Source organism: Rattus norvegicus, chromosome 1 (genome assembly GCF_021556685.1).
Source record: "Rattus norvegicus strain SHRSP/BbbUtx chromosome 1, alternate assembly SHRSP_T2T, whole genome shotgun sequence".
Lineage (NCBI taxonomy): Eukaryota > Metazoa > Chordata > Mammalia > Rodentia > Muridae > Rattus > Rattus norvegicus.
Window position 1 is genome coordinate 247,898,027 of NC_141534.1, and position 27,543 is coordinate 247,925,569.

A 27,543-nucleotide genomic window follows, 5' to 3' on the forward strand; every position below is an offset into this window, starting at 1 on the left:
TCTCCCTTTATGTGTTACTTGACCTTTTTCCCTTACTGCTTTTAATATTCTTTCTTTATTTTGTGCGTTTGGTGTTTTGACAATTATGTGACGGGAGGTGTTTCTTTTCTGGTCCAATCTATTTGGAGTTCTGTAGGCTTCTTGTATGTCTATGGGTATCTCTTTTTTTAGGTTAGGGAAGTTTTCTTCTATGATTTTGTTGAAGATATTTACTGGTCCTTTGAGCTGGGAGTCTTCACTCTCTTCTATACCTATTATCCTTAGGTTTGATCTTCTCATTGAGTCCTGGATTTCCTGTATGTTTTGGACCAGTAGCTTTTTCCGCTTTACATTATCTTTGACAGTTGAGTCAATGATTTCTATGGAATCTTCTGCTCCTGAGATTCTCTCTTCCATCTCTTGAATTCTGTTGGTGAGGCTTGTATCTACAGCTCCTTGTCTCTTCTTTTGGTTTTCTATATCCAGGGTTGTTTCCATGTGTTCTTTCTTGATTGCTTCTATTTCCATTTTTAATTCCTTCAACTGTTTGATTGTGTTTTCCTGGAATTCTTTCAGGGATTTTTGCGATTCCTCTCTGTAGGCTTTTACTTGTTTATTAATGTTTTCCTGTGCTTCCCTAAGTGTGTTCATGTCTTTCTTGAAGTCCTCCAGCATCATGATCAAATATGATTTTGTAACTAGATCTTGCTTTTCTGGTGTGTTTGGATATTCCATGTTTGTTTTGGTGGGAGAATTGGGCTCCGATGATGGCATGTAGTCTTGGTTTCTGTTGCTTGGGTTCCTGCGCTTGCCTCTCGCCATCAGATTATCTCTAGTGTTACTTTGTTCTGCTATTTCTGACAGTGGCTAGACTGTCCTATAAGCCTGTGTGACAGGAGTGCTGTAGACCTGTTTTCCTCTCTTTCAGTCAGTTATGGGGACAGAGTGTTCTGCTTTCTGGCGTGTAGTTTTTCCTCTCTACAGGTCTTCAGCTGTTCCTGTGGGCCTGTGTCTTGAGTTCACCAGGCAGCTCTTGCAGCAGAAAATTTGGTCTTACCTGTGGTCCCGAGGCTCAGGTTCGCTCGTGGGGTGCTCCCCACGGGCTCTCTGCAGCGGCAGCAACCAGGAAGACCTGTGCCGCCCCTTCCGGGAACTTCAGTGCACCAGGGTTCCAGATGGTCTTTGGCTTTTTCCTCTGGCGTCCGAGATGTGTGTGCAGGGAGCAGTCACTTCTGGTTTCCCAGGCTTGTCTGCCTCTCTGAAGGTTTAGCTCTCCCTCCCACGGGATTTGGGTGCAGAGAACTGTTTATCCGGTCTGTTTCTTTCAGGTTCCGGCGGTGTCTCAGGCACAGGGGTCCTGCCGCTCCTGGGCCCTTCCCCACGGGAGCCCAGAGGCCTTATACAGTTTCCTCTTGGGCCAGGGATGTGGGCAGGGGTGAGCAGAGTTGGTGGTCTCTTCCGCTCTGCAGCCTCAGGAGTGCCCACCTGACCAGGCGGTTGGGTCTCTCTCTCACCGGGTCTGGGAGCAGAGAGCTGCTGCGGGCCAGGATCCGCGGGTGTGGGACTTCCGGTAAACACAGAACGTGCCGGGTCCTAGAGAAATTCTGCTTTCCTGTGTCCCAAGCTCACCAGGCAGCTTTCTTGCAGCAGAAAATTTGGTCTTACCTGTGGTCCCGAGGCTCAGGTTCGCTCGTGGGGTGCTCCTCTTTCTCTCTTTCTTTCTTTTTTTTTTTTTTCTTAGTTTTCTTTTGAAATAGGATTTATTATGTCTTTCAGGCCAACCAATAACTCATGATCTTGCCTCAGCTTCCAGAATGTTGTAATGGCATATGCTGCCAAACTAGTTCATAATTTTAAATTTATTTATGTATTTTTTTAATGTAAGAAGGCTCTGTCTGCATGTACACTTACATGTCAGAAGAGAGCATCAGGTCCCTTATGAGATACCATGTGGTGCTGGGAATTGAACTCAGGGCTTTTGAAAGAGCTGCTCTTAACCTCTGAGCCACTTAATTCTTTTTTATGTGTACATAATTAGTTCTATGAAGATAAGTATTGTGTAACACTGTTGCTGAACTCTCATGAACCAAGGTCTAGTCACCTCAGATAGAGAACAAACACATGCCAGACCAGAGTAAAGACATCACCAGAACTCACCTTGGTGAACTAATGTGTTTTATTGGGGTTATTTACAGTAATATGGGTGAGAGATTACTTATATGATCAGATTATTCAGAGTCATCTGCATCACCAAAAGCCTCCCCACCTTCAGTGTGCCTTTGCTCATGACAGCTTAACTTGCATAACAGCTCAGCAGGCTGACAAACATCTCTTCTAGTTGCATGGGCTGGTGTTTGCCTTTTCCAGGCAGCCCAGCAGTAACTCTGCTGGACTGAGAGTGTCTTTCTGGGAGGGGCCCACTGTGTCTAATCCAGGGACTTTCTGGTCTGAGGGTGTGTCTCAGCTGTCTTTACTACTTGTAATATACTTAGGCAGGGAGGGGCCTGGTGCATCTGTTTCAAGGACTTCTGAAACTTATATTTTTTTAAATCACCTGAGCATCCCTGCAATATGGAATGTAAAACTATCCTTTAGAACATCATCCTTAATGAATTTACTTCCAAGATGGAAGGTTTTATCTTTCAGGAAATTGTTATATAATAGGACATTTTGTTTATTCACAGCTGGTGGAATTCATTGAATTTAAAACTGGCGTAGGAGGCTTGAGCAGATGACTCTGTCGGTAAAGTGCTTGTCATACAAACATGAGGAGACTCAAATTCAGATCCCCAGTTTTCACTTCAAATCTAAGTTTGGTGATGCAGTTCTGGAGGCATTGAGAGGAGGAGACATTTGGATCTTTGGAGCTCACTGGCCAGCCAGTCTAGCTAGATTGACATGCTCCATTGTCATTGAGAGGCACCACCTCAAAGTGTAAGGTGGACAGTGGTAAAGACCTTGTCCCAATGGCTTTCACACTCATGCACACATGCAACACTCACAAGGATGAAATAGTTGATAAATAGATCCTACATTAAACACAGAACTTATGATTGTAAGTCATGTGGTGCATTTTAAATAACAGTATCTTTATTCTCATGCTCATGCCCTCAGTAATTATTAACCTTTCCTTTTCATAACAGGAAACTCTGAGTACATTGGAATATGCTCACAGAGCAAAGAACATAATGAATAAGCCTGAAGTTAATCAGAAACTCACCAAAAAGGCACTTATTAAGGTAATTATGATCTTGTTTGGTTGGTTGGTTTTGACTTTTTGACAGGGTTTCTCTGTGTAGCCTTGGCTGTCCTGGAACTTGTTCTGTAAACCAGGCTGGCCTCAAACTCAGAGATCCATTTACCTCTGTCTCCCTAGTGCTGGGGGTTAGATGCATGTACCACCACTGCCTGACAGTAATTATGAATTTTTAATGGAGTAATGTAACCATGTTTGGCATGTCTGTAATAGGAATAGCAACAGATCACTGTTTTTGTTCATTTTGTTTTGTTTTTGGCTTTTTTTTTTTTTTTTTTTAAACGGCATTTTTCTGTGTAGCCCTGGCTGTTCTAGAACTTATTTTGTAGACCAGGCTGGCCTGGAACTCAGAGATCCACCTATTTCTGCCTCTTGAGTGCTGGGATTAAAGGCCGATGCCACTACACCAGGCTAGGAATAACAACAGATCACTGGTAATGACATAAAGTTTTGCCTGAAATGTTAGAGTGTTTTCCTACCACTGATGTGTTGATATTCCTAACTTTATAATTCAGTTGACACCCTGGGTAGCATTTGTGTTTACAATTATAATTTCTGTTTGCTTTATTGAGGGGAAGTTTACACACCATGACATTTACCTCTTGTTAGCACTTATTTCAGTCGTTTTTAAATTTTTTTTTATTTATTCATTTATTATATATATAAGTACACTGTAGCTGTCTTCAGATACACCAGAAGAGGGCATCAGATCTCTTTACAGATGGTTGTGAGCCACCATGTGGTTGCTGGGAATTGAACTCATGACCTCTGGAAGAGCAGTCGGGTGCTCTTAACCGCTGAGCCATCTCTCCAGCCCTCAGTCGTTTTTAAAATACATTAATGAACTTGACCAATATCTATACAGATCCACTTTTAGAAAAATATTAACATGTAGTTTCCCTTTTCTGTAATGAAGTGGCCACTGATATGTCTCCTCACTCCCACTCTGTTTTGTTCTTGAGCAGAATTGTAGTTTGTAGCCCAGGCTGACCGGGCATCTGTTTGCTTGTGCTTCTGTGCAGCATCTTTTGTGCTGGGATTATAGGCAGGAACCACCATGCCTGGCCTACTGTACATTTCCCTAATGACCAATGATGTTGAACAACTTTTTGTACTTGTGTACTTGCTATTCATACGTCCTTTTTTTGTTGTTTGTTTTCTTAAGATTTATTTACTTAATGTATATAAGTACACTGTAGCTGTCTTCAGACACACCCAACCCCATTACAGATGGTTGTGAGCCACCATGTGGTTCCTGGGAATTGAACTCAGAACCTCGGGAAGAGCAGTCGGTGCTCTTAACCGCTGAGCCATCTCTCCAGCCCCTGTTGTTTGTTTTCTTTTTCAAGACAAGAGTTTTTCTGTGTAGCCCTCCTTATCCTAGAACTCATTCCTGTAAACCAGGTTGGTCTTAAACTCAGAGATCAGCCTGCCTCTGCCTCCTGAATGATTGGATTAAAGGTGTGTGCGACCACTGTCTGGCTCAGATATCCCTTTTGGTGACATGTTTGTTCATGTCTTCAGCACTATTTTCCAATGGGTTGTTTGTTTTTTGTTTATATTTATTTATTATATATGAGTACACTATAGCTGTCTTCAGACACAACAGAAGAAGACATCAGATCTCATTACAGATGGTTGTAAGCCACCATGTGGTTGCTGAAATTTGAACTCAGGACCTCGGGAAGAGCAGTTGGTGCTCTTAACCACTGAACCATCTCTCCAGCCCCAATCATTTCTTCTTTTATTGAGACATTTTAGAGATATTTTTAAAGAATTTTTTTTTAAATGTTTACCGGTGTTTTGCCTGTGTGTGTGTGTGTGTGTGTGTGTACCACGTGTATGCTGTTCCAGTAGAAGCAAGAAGAGAGGGAGTCCGCTTCCTTGGAACTAGAGTCAGTTATAGATGTCTGTGAGCCACAGTGTGGGTGCCTAGGCTCTCTGCAGGAGCAGTGAGGCATCTTCACTGCAGAGCCAGCTTTCCAGCCTTTAGAGTTCTAACGTATTTTAGTTCCTTTGTTGCATATAAGGTTTCTGAATATTTGTGGTTTGCAAACATGGTTTCCAACTTTGTTGACCGGCTTTTTACCTTCATACAGGCTTTTGCAGAGCGAAAGCTTTTAATTTTTATGGTGTTTAGTATATTAAACTCTCCAGATTTATGTGGGCCTATTTTTGGACTCTGTTCTATCCCATTCATTTATTTATCTCTTCTTCCACAAATACTTACTTCTTAGTTGTAATAGCTGTAGTTGTGTGGTAATTCTCAAAGGTTGTCCTGGTTAGTTTTTGCCAGCATGATACAAGCTATAGTGTTTTAGGAACAGGGATTCTCTGTTGATTTTATGCCCGAGCCAAACTGGCTCAGAGGCAAGCTTGTGGGGTTTTTTCAGTTAGTGATTGATGCAGGAGGGCTGAGCTCACTATGGGCGGTGCCACCCCTGGCAGATGATCCTGGGGCAAATTAGAAAGCAGGTAGAGCAAGCCAGGAGGAACACAGCCAGGAAGCAGCACTCCTCCATGTCCTCTGCTTGAGTCCTGCCTCCCGGTTTCTGCCCTGCCTTTCCTCAGTTACGGACTGTAAGATTGAGTAAATACTTCCCTCCCCAAGTTTTGTTTGGTCATGGTGTTTTTATCACAGCAGTAGAGATCTTGATTATTCAAAGGTGGATAGGAGTTTATAGTGAAAACATTTATTTTATTAAGGTCATTGAAAGACTATTTCTAAACAAATTAACATTAATTTAAAACTATAGTTATAGCTGGGGTGGAGATCTCCAGATGTGATCTCAGCATTTCAATGGTTGAGACTGAAGATTGCCAAGGACAGCCTGGGTTATGGAGGGAAATCCTTTTTTTTTTTTTTTTAAAAGTATGATTATAACATTTTATGCTTGAAAATCATAAAGGACTAACATGTTTTATTTAATGCATATGCTCTCCACACTGAATGATAGAATAAAAACCAACTAAGGTGATCCCTATCTCTAACATCCTTCTTGCGCAGGAGTATACAGAAGAGATAGAGCGTTTGAAGCGAGATCTTGCAGCAGCTCGTGAGAAAAATGGAGTGTACATCTCTGAAGAAAGTTTCAGGTAAGACTTCAGTTATAGAGTTGGTTTCTAAGGTATTTTTGGTTTTTGGTTTTTTGGTTTTTCAAGACAGCATTTTTCTGTGTAGCCTTACCTGTTCTCAATCAGTAGACCAGGCTAGCCCTGAACTCAGAGATTCATTTGCCTCTGTCTCCAGAGTTCTGGGATTAAAATTCTACACTACTACTGCCTGGGTGGATTTTTTTTTTTTTTTTAAGCATTTTACTTTAAGCCTACTGATAGTTTTCCTGCATGTATGTCTGTGTAGCCCATTTCAGGCAGTGCCATGGGGGCCAGAAGAGGTAGGTATCCTGGAGATGGAGTTAGAAGCCCTGTGAGCTGCAATGTGGTGCTGGGAATTGAACCCAGTTCCCCAGACAGAGCTCTCCCCTGCTGAACCATCTCCCCATTCCCTTATTTTTGTTTTTGGAAGTATTTTTACTGTGTATCTCCCAGACTGGCCTGAAGCTTTCTGAATCCTACGTCAGCCTCACAGTTACTGGAGTGCCAACACACCCATTTCTAAAACCATACTTTTAGATAACAATAGTTTGAAGTAAAAGATACTTATGCAGCAATAAGGGAATAATGTCTACTGTCCATAAGTGCTTCTTTTGGTTTGACACTAAAATGTAGTCCTGAGGCAGTGTGACAGCTGTGTGGTGCAGAGACTCATGACCGGAGTTGGGTGTCTGCAGCCCACTTCATGGAAGGAAAGACTCTGCTTTCACAAGTTGTCCTTCGGCCTCCACATGTGCACCATAGTATTTGTGCAGCCCCGTGTGCGTATGTGTGCATGCACAAGCTCTCTCTCATTTTAACTGGCATGTTCTAGGAGGCAGAAATAGAAGAACTGAGTTTGATGCCAGCCAGGGCCACATAGCAAGATTGGTCTCAAAACCAAAAACTATGGTTGGTGAGATGGGTCATCAGGTAAAGGTGCTTGCTACCAAGCCTGAGGACATGAGTTCAATTTTTAGAACCCGCATGATGGAGGGAATCAACTCCAAAAGTTGTCGTCTGACTTCCATAGGTATGCTGTACTACATGCACTATCATTTTCTCTTCTTCCATGACCCCTGTCCTCTGACAGCTTTACACTTGAGCTAAACCACCAACCAGTCAGTCATTCCTGAAATTTCCCAACACTCAAGGAGTCAGCATACCACTTTAAGTGGGTCTGGAAGGCCCGTGGGTTTTGTGGTTAAAAGCGCTACTTGAGCCAGGTGTAGTGTTGAGTATCTTTAGTCTCAGCACTCAGGAGGTAAGGGCAGACCTCTGAGTTTAAGGCCAGCCTATCTTAAGAAGAGCAAAAGCATTCATCACACTTTATTTTACTTTTTTTTTTTTTTTGAGACCGGGTTTCTTTGTGTATCCCTTGCTGTTCTGGAACTCGCTTTGTAGGCCAGGCTGGCTTCAAACTCAGAGGTCTGTCTGCCTCAGCCTACTAAGCCCTGAGACTAAAGGCATGTGCTAGTATGCCTGTCTTTATGTGCAATTATTTTTGATGAATTTTCTTTCTGTCGTCAGATGTTTAATTTGTAAAAGCTCTCCCGCATCTTTCCTGACCTGTAGAGAAGTGGTATCCGAATTCTGTATAAATAGATTGTCCTCAAACATTATTAGTATCATTAAAGTTTTATCTTCTCTTCATGGTCCTTTTTACTTTTTTGGTGGTTTCTAACATTTGTGCTTGTTTTCTCACGTGTTCAGTGAGTGTTAGCTGGTGTCTTAGTTTTGTGTGGAGTGAAGCTTACAGTCCTGTGGGATGACTGGAATTACGCTTGGACTTCCATCATCACGTGGTTACCTTGGTTAAATTTTTTTGTGGGGCAAAGGCCGAGCCCTTCAGTCCTTCTGGGAAGACTCACCCAGCTGTCTGGTTAGAGTTTACTCTGACTGCCTTTATAGAATAGAATGGTTTTAAGAATGGCTCCTCAAGGTGAGCAGTGAGAGAGAAGCTGAAGGTCTCATGCAGTTAGCAGACTCCTGTCTCTCAGGAGGGAGGTTTGTTGGACGCACTTTACACAACATTCTTTTTTTTTTTTTTCTTTTTTTCGGAGCTGGGGACTGAACCCAGGGCCATGCGCTTGCCAGGCAAGCGCTCTACCACTGAGCCAAATCCCCAACCCTTTACACAACATTCTTAACACTAATTTGAGCAGATGGAAGGTGAAACCCATGTCATTCAAGTCTACGAAATGAAATGGGCCTGTGAAGATTTGCAAAAGATAGCATTTGTTTGTGTTTGAAAATGAAAATCTAAGGTAATAAAATGCCTTTGAGAAATTTGTCGTGAGAAAAAAAAGATTCTTTTTTTTTTTTTTAAAGATTTATTCATTTATTATGTGTATGTGAGTACACTGTCTCTGTCTTCAGACACACCAGAAGAGGGCATCAGATCCCATTACAGATGGTTGTGAGCCACCATGTGGTTGCTGGGAATTGAGCTCAGGACCTCTGGAAGAGCAGTCGGTGCACTTAACCACTGAGCCATCTCTCCAGTCCCCGAAAAAAAAGATTCTTAAAACCTGACCTTTCCCTTTGCATTTTGCCTTTTTAGTATTTTTTTGTTCTTGTTAATTCCATCAGTCTATGAATAAAGATTCCTAAAGCTTAAAAGTTTTCCTAATACACCCTGTCTCAAAAGGAAAAAAAGAAAAAGAAATGAGAAAACAAATGAGTTTTCCTGATATAATCCATGCATAATTCACATGACTTGAAAGACACTTAGTTCCTGAGTGAGCCTGAAAGATTCTACTGGTGTTTAGGTCTGAGAACAAGATGGGACCTGTAACTTGGGTCTTCTCCACTGCTCCCTGCTGCTACAGTTCCTGTGCACATTTGCTAAGATGTCATGGTGTAGAATTCCCAGAGAAATCCCTTTAAAATGCAGCCAGGACTTTCTAGCACTTACAGTGTATTAAGATCTGAATTAAGCTCACTAGATTCCAGGCCACTTGGCTTTTCTTCTTGCATTATAAACCAAGTCACAGTTATATTAAATGTTCTACAAATCTCACCCAGGACCTTTTGTTAATCTTGAGCATGGGATGCTGGGTGATCTCACCCACATACAGATGGCAAGTGTGAGCGCTTGAGCCGAGTGATTCCTCATCTACTATATTGCTTCAGGTGAATCTTGTAGCCGTTTCCCCTTCCTTCCTTCCTTCCTTCCTTCCTTCCTTCCTTCCTTCCTTCCTTCCTTCCTTCTTTCCTTTTTTCCTTCCTTCCTTCCTTCCCTCCTTCCCTTATTCCTTCCTTATGGCATTTATTTTTCTTCTTGTAGTAAATAATCATATTGTGCTATATTTGTGGTTGAAAAAAATAAAACAGCATTGCCACTAAAAAACTTCAGTTTTTTTTTTTTTTTCTTTTTTCTTTTTTTCGGAGCTGGGGACCGAACCCAGGGCCTTGTGCTCGCTAGGCAAGCGCTCTACCGCTGAGCTAAATCCCCAACCCCAAAACTTCAGTTTTATTATTGTAATTACAGCACTGTTTAATTCAACATTTTTTTTTAAATGTATTAGCAGATCCTTCTGATTTTTCCTCATGTTTTCTCCACTAAAACAGAAACATTAAGGGTTCCCATAGTATATAGTTAACAAAGATTACAAAAGATTGTGGTCTCTATTTAAGAATTCATGTTCCATGCACCAAAAATTTAGACTGCTTTCATGGATTTGATTCTGTCATGTGCACCCCTGGGCCAAGTCCAGTCTGACACCTGTGAGAATCTCCTGCACTTAGATGAAGTGGCTTCACCTGGGTGGGGCAGATGGGACTGAGAGGGTAGGGAGTGGTGGCACACACCTTTAATCTCAGTGCTTGGGAGGCAGAGGTATTCAGATCTCTGAGTTCCAGAACAGCCAGGACAAGGCTAAGCAGAGAAACCTGTCTTGAAAAACAACAATAAAAAGAATGTAGTTATAAGAATGCACAAAATCTTTAATACCAGAAGCAAACAAATGCACCTTAGTGTGTTCCAACCAGCAAACATCTCTAAGGTGTACAGTCCTGTTTTTATTTTATTTGGGATGCAAAGGCAGGGACAGCTATCCATCCTTTCAGCAAGATATCAGGGCATCATCCTGTTGAGTCTACTGGTACCTTGAAGGGACATTGGCCTTAGCACATACAGTTTTTGTTGTTTCATTACAGCACCATTTAAATGCACCTTTGATCAGATCTGAATTGATTAATATTGGAGAAAGCACAAAGGTTAGGTATGCAAAACAGTTCTCCACTTCTGCATCATAGCAGACCTTAGCTAGGCATCTGTTAGGGTTCTCATTGCTGTGGGTGGAGAGTATTGTTGGCGTCTAGTGGATACAAGTCAGTGATTGTTATTGAATATTCTAAAAAGTGCAGGATAGCCCTCAACAAGAACTGTCTGGTGTAAGGCACCTGAACTGCTGAAGCTGAGAGATTCTGCCCAGAGAAGAATCTCACAAGGCCTACTACCAGTATAACAGTGGTAGTTGTACACCTAGTCTTATATAACTCTGTGTGTGTGTGTGTGTGTGTGTGTGTGTGTGTGTGTGTGTGTGTGTGTGTCATCCCCTGTAGATACTGAGGATCGATACTGCTCTGTATACGTACTTTGAATCAGTCCTTTAGGTGGTTTTGGTCATTTATCCCACCTATTTCTTACGATGCTTTGTGTCTTTAAGCCTTAAGCACTTAAAACACTGGATGCGTCTTTATATTACCTGTCACTGTCACTGGTCTCAGCCACTTAGGTTATAGCCTTCCCACCTCTACTTTGTTAACCTCCCTTCTCTGTCATTTTTCTGTCTTCTCAACATAGAGTTCTATTGTATATGTATTTTATGGTGCTAGGGACCAAATCCAGAGTCTCTTGTGTACTGAAAAGCGCCCTGTCACTGAGTTACTTCCTGGCTCCTTAGCAGATCAGTACACGCATGCCTATCCTTCATAGATAAAATTCTCAGTTTCAGGGTAGAGCTCAAATAAGGAATGTTCCATTTATAAAACAGGGAGTGGGCTGGAGAGATGGCCTAGGCGTTAAGAGCACTGGTTGCTGTTCCAGGTGCCCCTGGTTTAATTCCCAGCACTGGCATGGTGGCTCACACTGACTGTAACTCCAGTTGCAGCGGGATCCTCAAGGGCAGCAGGCATGCAAATGGTACACAGACATAAATGTAGGCAAAACACTCACATGTAAACTAAACATAAGTAAGTCTTCCCCCAAGAGAGGCTACACCTGCTCATTGCCATTTGGTACTTATCATTGCAGGGTGAGGAGTGTGGAGATGAGTTTGTGTAGCCGCCATGACTTTGTTCTATTATGTTGTATTTTGCAATTAGACTAAAATTTTGTCGGATTTAAAACAAAGCATTAACTGTTAAATTCGTATTAAACTTTTAGAGCCATGAATGGAAAAGTAACTGTTCAGGAGGAACAAATTGCTGAGTTGGCTGAAAAAATTGGTGTCCTTGAGGAGGAGCTCAGTAAGGTAGGCATTCTGGGAGACACGCAAGGCCACCTGAAAAGGAGCTGCTAAAAGAAGTTTAGAATGTGTAGGGACTTCTCTCTCTTTTTTTTCTTCAGAATTTTTTTATTATGTTCAGGTAAGTTGTATTATATTTTTACCTTTGTTAGTAATGAAAAACCTTCTATTTTGACACTTGATACAACTTTAGGAGAAATCAAGTCAGGCATATGCTTAATGACTGGGTTATATTTTTGAGAAATGTGTTATAAGTGATTTCACTTTTTTGTAAACACTATGAGTTTACTTGTACAAACCTCCAAAACCTGCTATAATACTAGAATTCATGATATACCGAGCTTTTATTTTGAGACAATTCTCAGTAATTTAGGTTAGACTCAAACATGTGCCTTTAGTCACTACTTAACCAGAAGCAGATGATCTTTATGAGTTAGAGGCCAGCCTACTCCTCGTAGTGAGTTCCAGGCTATCCTGGGCAACATAGACCCTGTCTCAGAAGAGCAACAAAACTTACTATGGAGCCAAGGATGACCTTGAACTTGTGAATCCCCCATCTCTACCTGGATTGTGGCAGCACTTTACCATGCCTGATTTTGTGCAGGGCTGGGGATGGGACCTAGGCCTTTGCATATGCTAGATAAGATTCTGCCAGTTGAACTTTCTCCCCAGTTCCAAGGTAAGGATTTCAGAAATTGGGAGCTGTGGGACACTTAGACAAGCAGCCAGACCCTTTCTATGCCACGTCATGGTGCACCTCTGCTATGGCAGTCCACTGCAGTCCACTGCAGTCTACTGCAGTCCTGGGAGGAACCTGAAGAGTCAATACGGCTGTGTCAGACCTGCTACATACGTTGAATAGCTTTATAGGAGCAGACTAGATAGCATTAACAATGTTCTAGTCAGTCTGACAGACTATTACACTTTTTACATTTGAATAATTTTTATTCCCAGTGTTATTAACTAGCCAAGTGTTTCACCAGCCAGAGCATTTTTTTTTCTGATTCTTAAAGAATTCTTTAATGTATTACATGTAGGCTGCAGAGTTATTTACGGATAGTGAAAAGGAACTTAATCAGTGTAAATCTGACCTGCAAACCAAGACACAGGAACTTGAAACCACTCAGAAACATTTGCAAGAAACAAAATTACAACTTGTTAAAGAGGAGTATGTCTCTTCAGCTTTGGAAAGAACTGAGAAGAAGCTTCATGAAACGGCCAGCAAGGTTTGTCCTTTGTATTGAGAACATTGAAGAGTAGGTAGAGGTATCCTTGCTTAAATTTTGATTATAAGATTTTAATTTACTTATTTCCAATGTTATATCCACTTATGAAACAATAGTTTATTATTTGACCCATCTATTGTATGAAACTATTACATATTTTAAGTTATATTTTTGAGGAGACAGTAAAACAAAAGAAAACCATTTATGAACAAACATAATTACTAGAATAAATGTGCAGTGTCAGTTTTCTTTGCACACATGGTTGGCTTGAAGAGAGGGGTTTGGTGGGGACTAAACATTCCCGAGAACCTGGATTCATTAGCATAAGATACAGTGTCTACAGTTTTGTGTCTAGTTCTCATCAGGGACAGATCCTTATGGAACACAAGCACATTTGTTACTGTTTTTATGTTATCTTTTTTGTTTTGTTTGTTTTTAAACATGCAGTTGCTTAACACAGTTAAAGAAACCACCAGGGACGTATCTGGTCTGCATTCTAAACTGGACCGGAAGAGAGCAATCGATGCGCACAACGCTGAGGCTCAGGAGAGCTTTGGCAGGAGCCTCAGCAGTCTGTTTAATAATATGGAAGAGTTGATCAGGGACGGCAGTGAGAAACAGAAGGCCATGCTGGACGTTCACAAAGCACTGTTCGGTACGTTCAGGCACTTCTGTGGCTGCGTGTACATACATGAGGGTCCAGAGAACAACCTTGGATGTTATTTCTTAGGGACCATCTACTTTTTCTTGGAAAAAAAAAAGTCATTTTCTTTTTTGGGTTTGTTGTTGTTTTGTTTTTTGAGACAGGGCTTCTCTGTACAGTCCTAGCTGGCCTGGAAGTTGCTCTGTAGACCAGGCTGACTTCAAACTCACAGCAATCACAGAGCCTTTGCCTCTGCCTCCTGACTGCTGGGATTAAAAGCATGTGCCACCACTACCAGCAAATTATTTTATTTTTAGTTACATGTATGTGTGAATGTCTGCATGTGGGTTTGTGTATGTGTGTGCGTGTATCCGTGGAGGCTAAAGGTGTTGCATTTCCTCAGTTGGAGTACCTTCCACCACCTGATATGGTGCTGGGAGTCGGACTTACCTCTGTAAGTACTCTTAACCATGGAGTCATATTTCTAGTCCTCCACCTTTTTTCTTTTGAAACAAGATCTTTCATTGGCTAAGTAGACTAGGTTGGCTGCCTCAGAGAGACCCAGACTAGCTCACTGGCTTGCACTTATGTTCTCTCCTCTCTCAACCTTCTCTCCTTCCCTCTTCCTCCCCCCTTCTTCCCAATCTCTCCTCCTCCTTCCTACCACTAGTCCAGCTGGTCTCTAACCAAGGATCCTTCTGTCTCTGCTTCTTAAAATTACAAGAAGAGTGTCACGAAACCCAGCTTCTCTGGTCTTTTTTGTTTTGAGGCTGGCCTCAAAGTTGGTGTGTAGCAAAGGATGATTTGAAGATCTAATCCTCCTGTCTCTCATGTCTCTCCAACTTGAATTCTGGGATTTTAGGCCTTGTTCTATCGTACCTGGTTCTATGTGATGCAGAGATGGACCTAGGGCTTTGTGCATCTTACGTGCTCTGGCAGCTGAGCTCAGGTCCCAGCCCATTCTAGTCTTCCTTTATGTGTTTCCTGGGTGTCAATTTCACAATTCTAATTTTTTAGTTTTCTTACTATCTTTTTTTTAAAGATTTATTTATTTTATGCACATGCGTACACTATATCTGTCTTCAGACACACCAGAAAAAGGCGTTGGATCCCATTACAGATGGTTGTGAGCCACCATGTGGTTGCCGGGAATTGAACTCAGGACCTCTGGAAGAGCAGTCGGTGCTCTTAACCTCTGAGCCATCTCTCCAGCCCTTTTTTGTTCTTACTATCTTATCTTTCTTTTTTTCCTTTTGTTGGCTATTTTTTAATTTACATTTTAAATGTTATCCCCTATTATCTATCTTTCTATCTTGAGACGGGATCTCACTAAGTTGACCAAATTGAACCTAAACTCACTGTGTAGCACAAACTAGCTTTTAATTTAGGATCCTCCTGGCTCAGCTTGATTGCTGAGGTTTACAGATACGACCTAGTATGTCTCAAACAGCTTAATACTATTTTAAACAAGCAGAAACCCAGCAACTCAGATGACAGGGTCACTGGCACTTGTCCCATTGAACACGTCAGCTGTTTAGGTAAGCGATAAATATTTTTGCTTTCTTTACAATAAATTTTAGAGGTTTTATTTTTTTAGACTTTTTTTTATATAATAAGATTTATCAAATTAGCATATCATCATTAGAAATAAATTTCCCTTTATAACTGAGCCTGACTCATTTCTTCTAGGTATTACTATTTAATTTCTTGGATCCTTCCCATTAAAAACCATTGTTTTTAATTTGTAAATTGTGGTGGAGAGAGTACCCATAGCACCTATATCACAGCTCACAACTATAATTCCAGTTCCAGGGCCTCTGACGCCCTCTTCTTGCATCTTTGAGAGCACAGAAGTAATATTTTTTTTAGGTTGTAATTTTCTTGTGTGTGTGTGTGTGTGTGTGTGTGTGTGTGTGTGTGTGTTAATGTTTCATTTTGAGATAAAGTCTCATGGAACAGCTTAACCTCCAGTTTACTATGTAACTGAGGGTAACCTTGAATTACCTTGAACTGTGTATAGCTTAACCTGATACTTCTGTCTCCACATTAAAGTGCTGGGTTTATAAGTGTGTTTCACAATAATTAAATGTAGTTCTTTTTTTTTTTTTTTTTTTTTTTTTTTTTGGTTCTTTTTTTTCAGAGCTGGGGACTGAACCCAGGGCCTTGCGCTTCCTAGGCAAGCGCTCTGCCACTGAGCCAAATCCCCAACCCCTAGTTCTTTCTTTTTAATAAACTCCTGTCTACTATAAACTTTTAGATACTCATTTTAGAATATTCTGCTTCTTAAATCTGGTGGCTCCTGGGAAGCTGAAACATAGGTTGACTGGAGTTAAGATCATCTCAAATGGAGAAAAATATACTCTAGTTTTAAAGTTATTCTAAGATATACTTAAGTATGATATACTTTTAATATCTAAGGGCTTAATTTTTCTTGGTTTTCTTTAGTGCAGTTATTATAAATTCTACAATGGATTGATTTTGACTTATTAAAAGTGGTCGTAACTGTATATAAATATATTTATGCCAAAGTTCATCTCCCTTCTCTCTCTTTTTTTGTAGGTAACCTGATGTCTTCTAGTGTCTCTGCATTAGACACTATTTCCACGACAGCACTTGAATCTCTCATGTCTATTCCAGAAAACGTGTTAGCTCGTGTTTCTCAGATTTCTGATATGATATTGGAAGAGCAGTCGTTAGCAGCCCAGAGTAAAACTGTGCTGCAAGGATCGATTGTTAGTAAATCTCTTAATGTTTTTACAGAACAGTGGTCATCAGAAACCCTGTAAATTGCACTTTTAGCTTCAGCTTTGCTCGACACACAGAGAGGACGTTTGTTTGAGCTTTGCTGGACACAGAGAAAGGACTTTTGTTTTTGTCACTCCTCCCCCCACCCAATACCCTAATAGAAGAACTGGTTTCCAAGAGGATGTGACTAAACTTTGAAACTGTTTCCACTCATTTGGTGTAGCTGAGAGTGGGGATACTCAAGCCATTGTAGTTCACATGTCTGTAGTTTTAGCAACCGTGAAAGATGAAGGCCGGCCAGTCGGTGGCGACACACAACTTTCCGGTTTTGAGAAAAAGATAAAAGAAAGATGGAGGCAAAAGATCAGGAATTTAAAGCCACCCTTGGTTTTTAGTGAATTTAAAGCTACCTGAGGACCTGTCACAAACAACAGTACCAGTTCTTTTTTTTTTTTTTTTAAAGATTTATTTTATTTATATGTGAGTACACTGTAGTTGGTCTTCATACACTTCCGATGGTTGTGAGCCACCATGTGGTTGCTGGGAATTGAACTCAGGACCTCTGGAAGAGCAGTTGGTGCTCTTAACCACTGAGCCATCTCTCCAGCCCCCAACAGTACCAGTTCTTAATGAGTCTTCTGGTCACTAAAGAATAGCTCCAGTGGATTCAGGGGACTTGAGATCTGTTATTTGGCTAAGAAATTGGTAGGTTCCCCTCCTCACCAGGGCTGGAGTTACCCGGGTGGCCAGCTTGTTTTAATTTAGCATAAATGACCCAACATAAGTAACTCATTTCTTTTTTTTTTTTTTTTTTTTAAATTAGTGAGGGATGGGTTGAGTGAGAGTACATGCTACAATGCGTGTGAGATTGGGACATTTTTCATAGTCCTTGCCCTGCAGATTCTGGTGATCAAATGCAGACCGTCAGGCATGCACAGTGAGTGCTTTACTCATTGAGTTGTCTTTCTGGCTCATGGACAGCTAATTTGAAAACTTAAATAATATGTGGTGGTTATAGCAATGCGAGATCAAATGCAATAGTAATTCAGGAACAAGTAGAATCTGAAACTCAGAATGTAATTCTTTGCATTAGATTTACATGACTAAACCCCTCTAGGCCTAACTTTTAAAAAATGTATCTCTATACAGCAATACTGCTAAGCATTATGGGAAACACCAGTAATTTCAGCCCTTGGGTGGCTGAAGCAAGGGGAATCACAAATTCGAATCCAGCATAGGCTATGTAGAGATTGTGAGTCCAGCCTAGGTTATGAGGACCTGTCTCAACCAAAAGCAAAAATGCACTCATCTGATTATATCTAGTTTGTCTTTGTTCTAAAAAGTTAATGTTTTCTGAATATGTGTACATGTGCATGTGTGTGTCATAGCTTGCACGAGGAGGTTAGAAGGCAGTGTGGGAAAGTCGGCTCTCTTTGATCATCTGGATTCCAGGACCAAATGTCAGGCTTAGCAACAGATAACCCCCCTATCTGTTGTAATATCTCACCAGCTCATTTATCTGTAGTCTGTAACTGTATTGTCTAAGAAGTTCTTGGTCATATTGCTTATTTCCTTTGTATAGACTCTTTTCTTCTTTTTGAGGTTTATACTCTTAACAATTTTTATTTTCATTTTCATTTTTATTTTTGTGTGTGTGAGTATATTGTCTGTGCACTATGTGCATACAGTGTCTTCTAAGGCTAGAAGATGACATAGGATCTTCTAGTGGAGTTATGGCTGGTTGTGAGCTGCCATGTGGGTGCTGGGAATCAAACCTAGGTCCTCTAGAACAGCCAGTGCCTTAACCATTAAGCCATCATTTTAATCCCAACAATATTTATTTCACAGTTTCTAAGTAAATACTACAAGTATTAACTGGCCCTTTACCTGGATTCAGTGCTTCTGTGATAATAGGTTTCTTCAGTTGCCCAAATTTAACGAAGCTACTATCATTCTGTCACTAACTTCAGAACTTGATTCATTTGTTTGTTGATATCTTTACACATAGTAAGTGGAAAATACTGCTTGAAGTCAGATGTGGTTGTGTATACCTTTTATCCCAGCACCTGGGAGGCAGAGGCGGGTGGATCTCTGAGTTTGAGACAAGCCTGTTTTATATGGCCAAGTTCCTGGCCAACCAGGACTACATAGCAAGACTCTCTCAAACAAAACAACTAAACAGCCGGGTGGGGCTGGGGAACATGACAGGGACTGGAAGGACAAACCTCTGCTTGAATCAAAGGAAGAGGTGACCACTGTTCTCACAGAATTCATTGAAATTGCTATGCTTCTCCCCCCAAAAAAGGTCATAATAGCCTTTTCTTTACTTTCTCTATCTGTCTTCCTTCTTTCTTTCTGCGTGTACATGTGTGTATGTACGCACAGGTGGATAAGGAGTCCAGAAAAAAACCTCAGGTATCGGGCTGGAGAGATGGCTCAGTGATTGAAAGCACTGACTGCTCTTCCAGAGGTCCTGAGTTCAATTCCCAGCAACCACATGGTGGCTCACAACCATCTGTAATGAGATCTGCTGCCCTCTTCTGGTGTGTCTGAAGACAGCTACAGTGTACTCACATACATAAAATAAATAAATAAATCCTTAAGAACAAAACAAAACAAAACAAAATCTCTCCTAAGGTGGGTTTTTGGGGTTTTTTTGTTTTTTGTTTTTTGTTTTTTTTTTTAGATTTGATATGTTATTTTGTGTGTGTGGTGTGTGAGTGACCATGGAGGTCAGAGGACAACTTTGTAGAATCCGTTATCTCTTTCAACCTTTACCTGGATTCTAGAGATTGATTTTGGGTGACAGGCTTTCCATGTAAGCTCTTTAATGCTCTGTCCCAGGGATCTGCCTGGCTCTGCTGTCCCTGCCTGCTGGGTTTCAAGTATGTGCAACACTCAGCTTTCTTCTTTGATTTGGTAATATGGGTTCTGGGGATTAAACTCAGATTCTGAAACTTATGCCTCAAACACTAACTTATCAGTGCAGTCTATTAACTTATTTCTGCTTAGATTTTGTATTTATTCTGTTGCCCTTTCCCTAGTGGAAGGATCTTTTACATTATATTCTCAATTTCACATGTTCCTCTGTAAGAACCAAAGTTCTGATACAATAGGCTCTTAGGTCACAGGATCTTCACAGTTAAATACTTCTGCCCTAAAGGTGTACTACTCCCTCCTCGGGTGTTTTTTTTGTTTTTTTTTGTTTTTTTTTTGTTTTTTTTTTTTGTTTTTTTTTTTGGTTCTTTTTTTCGGAGCTGGGGACCGAACCCAGGGCCTTGTGCTTCCTAGGTAAGCGCTCTACCACTGAGCTAAATCCCCAGCCCCTCCTCGGGTGTTTTGAGCGGTGTCTAACCATCTGCTTCACTCAGGTTGCCTAGAACTCATTAGTCCAGGCTGGTTTACATCTCATGTATAATCACCCTGCTTTTGCCTCTTGGGTTTTAGAGGCCTGAGCATTAATGCTTGGCTCCAAAGCCTATGGTTTTTTGTTTTGTTTTGTTTTGTTTTTTTTTAATGTGTATCTGGAGGTGGGAGGGTATATACAAGTGAGTATGGGTACCTGTGGAGTCCGGAAGCCAATCTTGGATTCCCTGGAGCTGGACCCACCTAATATGGGTTCTGGAAACTGAACTCTGGTCCTCTACAAAAGCAGCACATGCTCTTAACCACTGAGCCATCCTTCCAGCCCCCTAAGACCCACTCTTAATAAATTTTTTTTTTTTGGCTTAGTTCTTTTGATCAGTAACCTAGAGCTGTTTAAAATTCATTATGTTAAAATGTACATGTAGATTTTGTTTTTTTAATTATGCTGGGGAATCAATCTGGATTGCTGGAATCTTAACACTTCACTATTAGTTTTCTCCTCTTCTGAACTCTCCATTAGATTGTTAAAATTTGACTAAAAGGCAGGCATCATGGTAGATGCCTGTGATCCTGAGAGTGTGGAGGTCAGGAAGTCAGGGAGGTCAGGAGCATCCTCAGCTACACAGTGAGTTTCAGGTCAGCCTGTGCTGCAAGATACACAAAATACAACACTATACACACAACAAGATACATAAATACAAAAGAGAAAAATTAGCATTTACTAGGTACTTAGTGAACATTGCTTAGTTACTGGAGTCAGGCAGAATATAAACTCAGAGTATACAACCATGTCTCTAGGTTACAAAGACTGTCAATTCAGAATTTTGAATGTGGGTGTTTGGTTGCTAAATATCCGAGATATATTTGATAAGATAATGCAAATGAATACATTCTTAAGCAAATATTTGTTTTAAAAACCAGGATGAACTTGTGACCAACCTTTTCACGTCCCTGAAGACCATCATAGCTCCTGGTGTGGTGTCCATCTTAAACATAAATAGGCAACTACAGCATATTTTCAGGGCTTCGGTGACAATGGCTGAAAAGGTATACATGTTATCTTCTTAATACCTCAGATTTGATAGGTTACCTAAAAAGAAACTAATATATTTTTCCCTCAAAGGTAGAAGATCAAAAAAGAGAAATAGACAGTTTTCTCAGCATATTGTGTAACAATTTACATGAACTCCGAGAAAACACTGTTTCTTCCTTGGTTGAATCACAAAAGCTTTGTGGAAACCTAACTGAAGACCTGAAGACAATAAAGGAAACCCATTCACAGGTATCTCTTAACTGCCATTTCTTTTTTTTTTTTTTTTTTGGTTCTTTTTTTTCGGAGCTGGGGACCGAACCCAGGGCCTTGCACTTCCTAGGTAAGCGCTCTACCACTGAGCTAAATCCCCAGCCCCCTTAACTGCCATTTCTAATGCCCCTTAACAGATTTAATAATCTATCTCACAAATGCTGAGGTCACCACAGTTACTGTTTTTTTTTTCTGATGGTAATTTATGTAAAATAATTGAGAATAATTCTTTGGAGGCAGTCTTTTGTTTTGGAAACAGGGTTTCTTTGTGTAGTCCTGGCTGTCCAGGAACTGGAACTCTCTGTGTAGCTGAGGCTAGCCCTTGAATACACAGAGCTACCTCCACCTGCCTCTGCATCTGAGATCATGGGACTAAAGGTGTGCACGGCCACCGTCTGGCTTGAAAGTACTACTTTAGATCAGATAATCTTGGAGAATTTGCTGCATCTGGAACTTGGTGCTTTACCACACAAGATGGTCCTTTCCTCCTAACAAGATAAATAGAATGGAAAGAATGTCTTTAGAGGAAGGCTGCAGCAGCAGTTATGGTGAGAGTGCTGCAGGGTTCTCCTGTCTCTCCTGTGACCTGCATGCTACTCTGTCATCACTGGCTCTCACCTTGACCTCCTGCACTCTTTGATTGCCAGTGTGCTCAGTGCACCGTCTGCGGGCCTCAGTGATGACGGACAGCTGAAGTTTGCGTTATTTGAGCTAAGGCTACATGATGAGACCTCTTCTCCAAAAAGCAAAGCAGATAGAATTTTTTTGTTAATATTTTACTCTTTTTTTAAAAGTCCTAAAATGTTCTTTTCCTCTATGTGTGAGAGGCGAAGTTAAAAATGTTTTGTCGGGGGGGGGGGGGGCGGGGGGGGCTGGGGATTTAGCTCAGTGGTAGAGCGCTTACCTAGGAAGCGCAAGGCCCTGGGTTCGGTCCCCAGCTCCGAAAAAAAGAACCAAAAAAAAAAAAAATGTTTTGTCGGGGTTGGGGATTTAGCTCAGTGGTAGAGCGCAAGGCCCTGGGTTCGGTCCTCAGCTCCAGAAAAAAAAGAAAAAGAAAAAAAAATGTTTTGTCAAGAATTTATAGTTCAGCTGAGTGTATTCAAAAATACAAATGGTAAATTCTCATCTATATGACTCTGTTACCATTCATATACAGAAAACAAACATTTAAATATTATCGTTTTAAGTCTTTCTCTTCTCAATGTTTCTTACAGGAACTTTGCCAGTTAAGCAGTAGTTGGGCAGAGAGATTCTGTGCTTTGGAGAAGAAGTATGCAAACATCCAGAAACCACTGAACAGTATTCAAGAAAACACAGAGCGGTAAGAAAATGTTAACTTCTTTTAAAGTCTTCTGTAAGCCTGGGATATTCAAAGGGATGATATTCAAAAGGAATATCGTACAAACAATTCTTGTTTGCTTATAAGTAAATATGGGACTTTTTGTGTATATATGTATGTGAGTGTATTCTTTCCTCCCCACCCCCATTCTTGAGATAGGACCTCACTGTATATTTCAGCATAGCCTTGACTTCAAAGCAATTCTGCCTTAGCTTCCCAAGTGCTAAAATCACAGGCTCAGGGCTTTTAATTGCTTTTTGAGACATTTTTGTGATGACTCCTATAAAATGTTTGCCAGAGATTTCCAGGTATTCTTGCTGGCATCTGTTGATTGCCTTTCTAATCCAACTTGTGGTTTTCCTGGTCCTCTGAATAATCGCTTGCCAGAGAACTGTAGGGTAGGTTCTGGTGGTTGGTTTGTGAGAGTTTTACTCTGTAGCTCACATTGCCCTGGACTTTGACTGACCTTGCACTCACGGTTATTCTTCTATTTTTCTGTAGGAAGTCTACTGATATAATCAATAAAACAACAGTTCACAGTAAGAAAATTCTTGCAGACTCTGATGGATTATTACAAGAACTCAGACACTTTAACGAAGAAGGTACACAGTTGGTTGAAGACTCTGTAGGACACTGTGGTTCACTCAGCAGCAACCTGGAGACTGTATCCCAAGAGATCACACAGAGGTGTGGGACCCTGAACACAAGCACAGTTCATTTTTCTGATCAGTGGGCATCCTGCTTAAGCAAGAGGAAGGAAGAGCTTCAGAACTTAATGGAGGTAATATGTCTATACCTGAACTAACTTTGGAGAGAACAGCTATAATCAGAAGTAAAAATATTCTTGACTTAGAATTGATTTTAAAATACAGAAGCTGGGCATAGTGGTACACACATTTAATGCTAGCTAGCACAGAAGGAAAGGCAAGTAGGGATGTGTGAGTTCCAGGATAGCCAGGGCTACACAGTGCGACCCTATCTCATAAAAACAAACAAAACACCAGAAACCCCAAAACATTATATAGTCTTTTAAGATATAATGAATAGGGCTAGAGAGATGGCTCAGTGGTTAAGAGCACCGACTGCTCTTCCTGAGGTCCTGAGTTCAATTCCCAGCAATCACATGGTGGCTCACAACCATCTATAATGAGATCTGATGCCCTCTTCTGGTGTGTCTGAAGACAGCTACAGTGTACTCATACAATAAATAAATCTTTAAAAAAAAAAAGATATAATGAATAACTTACTTAAGCTTTTAAGTATAATATTTGCCATGTTTATATATGATCTTGTTTCATGTTTTAGCATGATTTTTAGGTCTCAAATCTAATTTACTATTTCTTCCAATTTCTGTTTTATATTCTTTGTTTTTACTGGTCAGTCTCTTTGCAGAAGGGTAGGTACTCTTACGTTAAAAGTTTCATTTTATTTGATATGTTTTTTAAAGTTGTATCTTATTTGGGGTGTCTGTGTGTGTGTGTGTGTGTGTGTGTGTGTGTGTGTGTGTGTGTGTGTGTGTGTGTGTGTAGGTGTAGGCAAGAATACATTTGGAGGACAGAATGTTGATCTCCTGGAGTTGGGAGTTACAGGCAGTTATGAGCCCCCTGACACAGGTGCTGGAAACCTAGAGTCCTGGATAAACAGCAAGTGCTCTTAACCTACTAATCCATCTCTTTAGCCTATTATTATTATGATTATCATCATTATCATTATTATTGTGTTTGTGTGCATAATGTGTGGACTTGTATGCCATTGTAAAACTTGCACTTTTATATAGGTTTCAGAAATCAAACTGAGGCATAGAAGCTGGACAGAGGGGCACACACACTTGGGAGGCAGAGGCCAGGGAGATTCAGAGTTTGATGAGTCCAGTTAGTGCCATATAGTCTTAAGACTCTGTCTCATAAATAATATAAACAAACAAAAGCTTGGCATAAAGATATATTTGACCAAATCCAGAACTTGAGACGTGGGAAAAGGCTTAGTTTCTTGTGTCCATAGTCTCTCCCCAGCTCCTCTCCCCTCTTTCCCTTTCCCCTCCCCTCTTCTCCTGGCTTTGGACCCATTACCTTTCCTATGGTAGCTTTAAAATCATCCCCCTGCCTCTTCTTCCCTGTGCTGTGATTAAACGTGTATGCCCTCTTGCACATCTTAAAACCTGGTTTCTTAAAAAAGCAAAGGTTTTCACGTTAAACAAACAAACAAACAAACGAAAATCAAAGAATAAGTTACAGAGCAAAAAAAATACTTTTAATAAAGACAGTCTTCAGTCTGGAGTCTGTCTGTCTGCCTGCCCATCTATCTTTCAGAAACAGAGAGTTTGTGTATGTGTGTGTGTGCATATATGGCTGTCCTGGAACTAGGTCAGCCATAGGTCAGGTTGTCCTTGAACTCAATGAGATCAGTCTGCTTTTGCTTCCTAAGTGCTGGGGTTAAAGGTGTGTGCCACCACTGCCAGGCTGTCTGTCTGATTTTTAAGTTAGCCTTTCCTTACATCTGTTATTGGAGTGATGTTAAGGATGGGTAGCCAGAGATGGCTTAGCAGGTCAGAGTGCTTCAGGTCCCGCACCTATACTGTGCAGTGAATATAGGAGCTAGTTGCTTTGTTTTTAAAACTTGCTAAGTTTTTAAAACTTGTATTCTGGGAAGTTTTGAGGTAGTAAAACATGGTATGTGTGCTAAAAGTGCTTACAAATTTTGTAATGAAAGCTTGTTTTGTCCTTTACAGTTTGTAAATGGATGTTGTGAAGCTTCAAGTTCAGAGATCACTGAAAAAATAAGAGGACACAGAGCAGCTATTGAGAGCCAGCACAGCTCCTTTGTTGTTCAGATAACTTCTGATGAAGAAAAATTTAAAGCTGGAAGCCTAGAGCTTGATAAAACTATAAAAACTGGTTTAACAAAGCTTAATTGCTTTCTGCAACAGGATCTGAAACTAGATATCCCAACAGGTATGCTATTTTTACTTTTTAAAGTTTATTTTACTCATGCGTGGGTAGATATGTGCACTTACATGCAGTACCTTTCGAGGCCAGGTGAAGGGATCCCTCTGGAGCTGGAAGTTGAGGTAGGAATGAGTGTGAATGCTGGGAACTGAACTGTGGTCCTCTGGAAGAGTAATGTATCCTCCTCTCCAATCCCCAATGGGTTTTTTTCCCATTAATTTTTTTCACTTTACGTTAAGATTTATTTATATGCATGTATGCCTGCAAACAAATTTGTTGAAGTTTTGAAATTGAATTTAACTGTATACAGTGTTAAATACTCTTTGAAACTGAGCCTGCCTTTGCCCGCAGAAATTTACCATCTCTCTGTAATAACATTTAAATAGGAAAATTTAGAATACCAAAATAATTCTAATCCAGTCTTAGCTGTCCTCCTGGTATATTTTTTAGAAATTTGGGCACAATAGAATAATAGTTCATAAACAGACAACTGGCTTTGTTAAGAATAGACATTTTTAAAGCCTGGTATAGCTTAAAAGCACGCATATAAACAAGTTAGACATTTGAATGTTTATGACGTTTTCTAATACATTTCCCTCAGGAGGCTGAGAAAAGAAAATTGTCACTTGTAGACTATCCTGGGCTACAAAGCAAGACTCTGATGAAAGAGAAAAAATAAAATCTTGGGTGTGGGGTGTGGTGGCAACACTTTGTACCAATACTCAGAGGAGTAGGTAGGGTGATCAGGAGCTCAAGGTCATCTTTAGCTGCAGAGTAAACTTGATGCTCTCCTGGGCTATAAGAGCTCCTGTCTCAAAGAGCCAAACTGAAACTAAAAAGCGTTAAAAACAAAGTTGACTGACTAGTCAGCAGTGTGTTTAAAAGGATGTTTTAATACCAAAAGTACTAGATGAGTATTAAAGCTAATTCTTTTTTTCTTAAGATTTTATTTATTTTGTGTGTGTATTACAATATATATGAATATATATATATGAATATATATATGAATGATGAGTACACTGTAGCTGTCTTCAACACACCAGAGGAGGACATCAGATCCCATTATAGATGGTTGTGAGCTACCATATGGTGGCTGGGAATTCAACTTAGGACCTCTGGAAGAGCAGCCAGTGCTCTTAACTGCTGAGCCATCTCTCTAGCCCATAAAAGCTAATTCTTGTTTAATGCAAAGTAAAGTTCACTGCATTGTACAGTTTTTTCCACGCCCCCTCTTATTTAAATGACTGGCATCATTTAAAAATCACCAGTTTTAGAGATCAGAAATGGCAAAGATGGATAAATTACCATGATCGCTAAGCTGTTACACATATTAATAACTGATCCCTCATTGCCTTGTAAAATCATTATAAAGTCATTGAATCATACACTGTTTGAATGATTTTTGTGGCATATAAATTACATCTCAAAGCTTCCTTTTAAAGAAGTAATTGTAAAGAGTTTGTACTAAAGAATATTGATTTATTTAGTTTCTTCAGTCTTTCAGATTTATCATTAGCTATCAATGAAAATGAAATGCTATGTGAAAAGTTAAAAAAAAAGAACTGCATGAGAGCCAGGCACTGCACCAAATTTATAATGACATGACAACTCCTTTCAAAGCTGGTACAACTTTTAATTCCATTTCTCAGAATACCCAAAGTCTTTCATAAGCCTAATACATCTTTTGTATACTTTCTTAGAAAAGAAAACTTCACATTTTGGAGGTAGGATAACTTTTGAGAATTTTAAGACCTATTAAAGATCCATTACTACATAACAAAATATTCCTAGCTTCAACCGGTATGTGCTTGGCAGGTAAAAAAGCTATATGAAAATCACTGTTTGGTTTTGGAAGACAAATTACTTGAAAGTATTCATTTTAACATAATATTAAAACCTATTTCATACTTAATTTCTCCCTTCTTTTCTAATGTCTGCTATAAAGGTATGACACCAGAGAGGAAAAATTATTTATATCCATCAACACTTGTGAGAACTGAACCACGGGAGCAACTCCTTGATCAGCTGCAAAAGAAACAGCCCAAGCCACTGATGATGCTAAATTGCTCAGAAAGCAGCAAAGAGACCAGTCAGGTAAATGTAATACGTAAGTTTAGCGCTTTTCCACACACTGTTACTTATTATTGCATGTATGGGGGCACATGTGTGCATGG

At 40.3% G+C, this 27,543-nt stretch overlaps 1 protein-coding gene across 1 annotated transcript in view; it reads left to right on the top strand.

Annotated features, from left to right (window-relative positions):
• Kif11 (kinesin family member 11) overlaps window positions 1-27,543 on the top strand; it is a 52,371-nt gene that overhangs the window by 20,015 nt on the left and 4,813 nt on the right. The window contains exons 9-20 of the mRNA NM_001169112.1: window positions 3,123-3,218; window positions 6,243-6,331; window positions 11,721-11,808; window positions 12,840-13,028; window positions 13,476-13,683; window positions 16,231-16,403; window positions 20,704-20,829; window positions 20,906-21,064; window positions 22,300-22,406; window positions 22,926-23,205; window positions 25,153-25,375; window positions 27,315-27,463. Coding sequence (NP_001162583.1) covers window positions 3,123-3,218; window positions 6,243-6,331; window positions 11,721-11,808; window positions 12,840-13,028; window positions 13,476-13,683; window positions 16,231-16,403; window positions 20,704-20,829; window positions 20,906-21,064; window positions 22,300-22,406; window positions 22,926-23,205; window positions 25,153-25,375; window positions 27,315-27,463 — 1,887 coding nt within the window. The remainder of the gene's footprint in view (window positions 1-3,122; window positions 3,219-6,242; window positions 6,332-11,720; window positions 11,809-12,839; window positions 13,029-13,475; window positions 13,684-16,230; window positions 16,404-20,703; window positions 20,830-20,905; window positions 21,065-22,299; window positions 22,407-22,925; window positions 23,206-25,152; window positions 25,376-27,314; window positions 27,464-27,543) is intronic.